Source organism: Papilio xuthus, unplaced genomic scaffold (genome assembly GCF_000836235.2).
Source record: "Papilio xuthus unplaced genomic scaffold, Pxut_1.1 DF828142.1, whole genome shotgun sequence".
Taxonomy (NCBI): Eukaryota; Metazoa; Arthropoda; class Insecta; order Lepidoptera; family Papilionidae; genus Papilio; species Papilio xuthus.
Window position 1 is genome coordinate 4,803,075 of NW_013530507.1, and position 6,000 is coordinate 4,809,074.

The 6,000-nt window shown below is 34.5% G+C and overlaps 1 protein-coding gene across 2 annotated transcripts; it reads right to left on the minus strand.

Moving 5' to 3' along the window:
• Window positions 1–1,327: 1,327 nt before the first annotated feature.
• On the minus strand, window positions 1,328–5,994 carry PIG-O (phosphatidylinositol glycan anchor biosynthesis class O). Of its 2 annotated transcripts, XM_013307682.1 has the most exons (10): window positions 5,410–5,994; window positions 5,211–5,340; window positions 4,816–5,037; window positions 4,398–4,424; window positions 3,709–3,956; window positions 3,443–3,594; window positions 2,313–3,337; window positions 2,035–2,226; window positions 1,732–1,871; window positions 1,328–1,601 (listed from the first exon to the last, which is right to left on the minus strand). In XM_013307682.1, exons 1-10 carry the CDS (start codon window positions 5,941–5,943, stop codon window positions 1,428–1,430), a joined length of 2,844 nt encoding a protein of 947 aa, XP_013163136.1. In that variant the 5' UTR covers window positions 5,944–5,994; the 3' UTR covers window positions 1,328–1,427. The 2 variants fall into 2 exon arrangements, with proteins under 2 accessions (XP_013163136.1, XP_013163137.1); XM_013307683.1 differs by lacking the exon at window positions 4,398–4,424.
• Between the last annotated feature and the right edge of the window lie 6 nt (window positions 5,995–6,000).

Consider the following 6,000-nt stretch of genomic DNA (forward strand, 5'->3'; position numbering starts at 1 on the left):
GTATGTATTTTTTGTATATTTACTCATCACATATTTAATATCATAAAATTTACATGTTCATAGATTTTCTAGTTTAATATTTAGGTGCCTGGGTTCAATAAATCTGTGGGCTATAAATCTTATACAGTGTAGCATTCTGATAAAAAAAAAGATATTCCTTGCTCTATAGCAGATTATTTTGTAGTGTCATTTACACAGCTCTAAGACATCAGCATTAATAGTATTATATAAAAAAATTTAAATAAATTTAATATATTCCATATTTACTGTAATTAAATTAATTATGTTTCATTGTTTTGTTTTATTTGAATTTTCCAAAATTAAGATTATGCTTTAAGCCTACTATCAAGTATCTATTTTAATTGATCCCTCGATCCCTGAAATCATTTACTATTACTTACTAATATTGCGAAAGTTTAGAATGATCGACGGATGTTTGAAGTTATCTCCAACGGCTCAACGGTTGTCAAAGAAAAAAGATTGGCGCAGATCTATGATGTAGGCTGTAAAGTACACATAGGTTACTATTTCTTTTTTAATTCTACAGCGATTATTTTATAATTTTGAATTGCCTTTTGCCCTATTTGACAGTAATGTTATTTTACAAGGTTTTAAAACAAAACATCAAGAAATTTATTAAATATCCCAATTTATTAATTAATACTGGTTGGTCAACAACAAAATATGGCAGTATTCGTCAATCTTGTAATTTTAACAATTATCGAATTTATTTGTATTTATAAAAAGTAAAAAACAGGCAAAAATATAAACATCTTCAAGCCTAACAATTTTTTGGCAGTACCAATAAAAATAATACATAACTTTTAAATCTTAGAATTAATATGAACTACTTGATCTATTGGTATATTGGACAATTTTATTATGATAGTTTTATACCTAGAATATATTTTCAAAAAGACCAGAATTATTTTTTACACATTTTTCAAGTCAAGCCCCAATTTTCATTTTTCAAGTCCAGTAATCGAATCCAGCGCTGAATTACTACAGTTCATATGTAAACCCACTGGACTAATGGACTGGAATAATGTATAACTGGGCATTATTTAAACTACCCAGTGCTCTTATTAAATTATAACATTAGATAGACTGAGGTAGGCATTCATTTTGTGTATAGTTTTTTGTTCTCAAATCTATACAACTAATGTTGATGAACACAATTCTTAGGTTATTAAATACTATATTTATCTATCTTTTAATTCTAACTCTAAAATCAAATTTAAGTGGTTTCTCGCTTAAACATAACCAAAAAAAATGCAACGGGTCTCCCAATAAAAAATAATACTTGAAAATATAACAAAAAAATGCATTAACTTTCCTACCATCTAGAACCTATATAAAGTAACATTTTTAACAGTCCCAATTTTTTTTTTCAATAATTAAGAAGTATCCTGTCTGATGCGTTTATGTCAACTGTTACGTTGATGTGGTGGTAAATGCCAAGCGGTGAGCGTTGCGCCGAGCACCGTACCTAAGAAAGCAGCTGCGCACGCGCCGCTTTCGAACAACAATTTCGGTGTGAACACCCCCCATATTATAAGGTGACGGCAGTGAATAGTCGCTGATAACGCGCACACGAAAACCTTGTAAAAAAATAATTGTTCCTTAATATAAATTTACTTTAGCATTGTACAAATGAGGTTTCCACCTTTGAATCATAGTTTTTTTTTCAATTAATTCAACGTAAAACATATTTAGATGCAGTGTACTTACCCTTATTGCAAAACAAAGTGCAAATTTGAGACACAAAGAAAATACAGCCGCCATTTGTGTGCGAGATCCTAAAGTAGAGACGCCATTACGACCCCATAACAGGAGTAGCGGCACCGTCGCACCAAACATGAACGGCATACCTAGAAACACATATGATACCGTATTTTTTTCTAACTTCGCAGTAGAACGGCCACTAAGCAGTTAAAGGTCAGCCGAAGAATAATATAAGAATTGAAAAGGACCATATTTGATTGCTTTGTTTACTTATTTGAGACGTTAGATTGAAGTCGAGTAAAGCCTTACCAAAGAGATGAAGCGATGTAAGTACGACAGTAATGAGCGGACCGATTGATATGTAATTGGGATCCCCTGCGTGGAACACCGGCGCCCATCTTATATGACCCAGGGTAGCGTGGTGCCCCGTACCATAGAAGTTATAGCAGGCCAGTAAAGCCCATAGACATGCCACGCAAGAGTTGCAACGAGAACTTAATGCTGAAAACATTAAATAAATATAATCATGTTTATTCTTAAACAAACGTAGCGTTATTTAAAATCACTCCAATAAAAAGGCTACTCACAGAATTTGGATGCACTATCGGTCTTCATCCATGAAACAATATTCAAAGTCAGGAACCCAGATAGAAGAGCTAAAGCTGCTGCAGGCGCGTAGCTAGCACCTAATACCAACACATTAGCTAGATATAGCACTAAGCCTAGAACCATCAACGGTATTGTAGCGCCGCGTCCATCTCTCTTCCACAATAATATGAACATCACTACTACAACCAGCCACGCCAACTTCGCCATTAGTTTAGACTGTGCGGGTGATCCGAGCGCCCCCCACCCGACGGCCCAATGCGCACAAACCAGCACACCTCCTAAAGTTATACCGTAACCCCGCCAGCCTACATGCCTCCGAGTAATCGCGACAGTGGCCGCTACCGAGCCTAGGGCCAACACTAGCGCAGCCCGCGACGCCTGCCCCGTCGGCGCGCCCTCCCCCGCCGTCCAGCAGTCCCCCTGCTCCTCCCTGCAACCTCGGTACGACCGACTCAGAGCTAAAGTCACGCCACAAAGCGCCCAACACACAACCGCTTTAACATTACCTATATTCCAAGAAAGCAGCCCCAATGCAGATAAGGCTAAATACGATAAACTAGCGCCCTCTTCTATCACATAACTGTTCGATACTAGAATAACTGCAGAAGCCACTAAAGCGGCTCTCGAGAACCTCTCATAGAAACTCGATCTGCCTTCATACCAGCGCTGAGTGATACCATCCCAGTGCATAATAACTAGCATACAAGTTAAACCACCAGAAATTAAACCGGTGCTCAAAATTATTGAATGTTCAAGATCTTCGAGGTAACTAAAATAATAGGCAGTATAACACACAGCGGTACAAACCGCCAATGATATCAGACCAGTCGGAACAAATGAACTGGCGAATATATTAGATATACTTTCGAATGGAACACCTTCAGTAATAAGCCAATTGAAGAAAATAGCTAACAGCAACAAAAGCAGTGCTCTGAGCATTGATAGTGAATCAAATTCCACCCAAACTTCTCTAAATGTACTACGGATATTCTCCATTAAGTTCCTAAAACAAATAAAGACAAGTAAGTTAAGTAATAGATTTAAAAATAATAATCATAGTAAAATTTTGCTAGAACATTCTCCAATATAGTAGATTATAGATGCATACCTAACATCTGAAACATAATTTTGTAAGTCTATGTCTGTTTCGACATTGGCAGCTTTTTCTATTTGGTCCCTGGTCGCATTTATCAGATGCGCTAATTTATCTAACGATACCTGTTGAGATTCCTCACCATACCTAATTAGGTACTTAGTAACCTAAAATAAAAATATTAATGTTAAAAAAATTGTACCAACATAAAAAAATATAAGACCAAAAAAGTTGACAACTTTTAAAAATAAAAGATTTAATAATATTTGAATTACACTCACTTGTTTCAAATTATTACTTAGGTGTAATAAAGTAATTGATTTTGACATTTTAGGTAATACTGAGAATAAGATATTTCCTAGAGACGGTGCAGGTGGCGGGCGACCTAGAGCCGCGCTTAAAGTGGGTGCTAGGTCTGTCTGTTGCACCTCTTTTCCCACAGACAGTGCACCTTCATCACCAAGACCGGAAACTCTGTATACAAACATTGCTGCCGTCCGCTCAGCTCTACTTTCACCTCCATGGTCACCTGAAAGAGATTAAAGTGAACTTAAGAGCTTTTATATCATTCAGTGATCAAATCATTCACTACTCAATTAATTTTTATCTACTACTTTCATTTCAAAACAAAAATGTGTAAGCTCTTAAAGGTATTTAGTTATTTTGCAAGAAGAATTTTGTAATATTTGTATTTGGTAATAAACAGGTAAATTTTGGGCAAACTAATCTATCATTTTAATAAAAACGTAACTATGATAATTGTCATAGTTAATATTTCGATATAATTTATGAATTTCGAACCATACATGCATTTCATAATGACAAAATATAATTCTAAGCATGCTATTATTTTTATTGCTTTAGAATCACACACATAGGAAGAAAATTTTCTTTAATATATTTAAATATCTTAAAGCATTATGCATAGAAGCTGTTCTACAAATTTGAACCATGAACTACATGTACCTACCATCCGAATCATTCCATTCTTGTGAGTCTAAAACAGTATAAGAAATTTTATATAGAAAATTTTTAAGATTATATGATTAAATTTAATTTAATTTCAAAGCAACAACTAAAATTAAGAAAATAGAGGTTATTATTTTAGTTATTTTGTAGAAATTTTGAGATACCGTGTGGTGATTACGTTTCGGTTTCGGACACCAATATCTCTGTGTAAAAATGTTGTCATCCCTGTCATTACTTTTGACAAAACAAAGATATATATCTTAAACAGGGAATTTTGGTCTCAGAAACCCACTGTAAAAGTATAGCTTATGTTACATAGCTATGTGAACAAAACTGCTTATGTTTTGAAAATTGTCAGAGATTCAGCACAAAGAGCTCTTCGGTTATTTTGATTTTGGATTACTATAAAATATACATACCTGATTCTGTCATTCCATGATCACCAATGACACAGAGTAGCACATCTGGAGGTAGCATTTCAATGATTTTTTGTAATCTATTATTAGTTTCCTTTAACTTTCTTGCCATCTCTGGATGGTTTGGACCATATCTATGTCCAGCATGATCCACTCCAAGGTAATGGGCGACCAGCAAGTCCCAATCCTTCTTTTTAAGCTCATCATATATTTTGGAATCAACTTCTGAAAATTGAATTTGACATTTTTATTATCAGAGCTCCTTCCAGATAGAATTTTTTTTGTGAAAAAAGTTTGTTAGTCACATGTTAGTCAATAAATGAAATAAAACACCATAAAATATGATAAATTATGAATTTTTATGAAATTTGTGAGTATAAGAATATAAAATTATTTACCGTTGTCTACAGTATCAAGGTCCCAAGTGTGAAATGAATACAAAGCATGTGATCGCAGCCACCTTTTAGGCATTAATCTAGACCATGTGTCATCTCCTAGGAGAACAGCCTTACCCCCACTCATTACTACCTATAAAAAAAACTTCTTAACAAGCTGTTCAAAATATATGACAAATTTCTACAAATATAACTATGATACCTGATCAATTAAGTTATCTTCTTGTAATTCCATAGCCGCAAAATTAGAACTAGCATCAACAAATGTAGGTAAAGAACCTGTGACTAAAGCTTTAACTCTTTGAAGAGTAGTTGTAGGAGGATCTGCCATGAAACGATACAACCTTGCCCGTTCTGGATGCTGTTTTAATATTCCCTGAATAATTGGTAATCGGTTCTGATAATATAAAGGCTTCTCTATTCTCTCATCATATTCAGTAAAATCATATCTTAGAGCATCAACCAGTATCAGAACTACCTTATTGCGCTTAGGGGCGCACGCCAAGAACGCGCCAATGTTAGAAGACACATGCTTAATTTTTAAATCATCGTTGCAATATTCCTTAGTTATCATACCACCATCTTCACAGCTTATCTCGCTAAGAGGACTACATTCTGTTACATCACTCAAGGTTTTTCTAGATAACAAGAAACCGTGCCCGAACATAAGAACTGCTGCGATAATCAGATAAGAAAACCATAAAAGGTAAAAAATAAAATGCCATTTTTCTTTCATTATGTATTAACCATCAATGCATAAGATATTAATCCTAAAATGGAAACTTTTTAATTA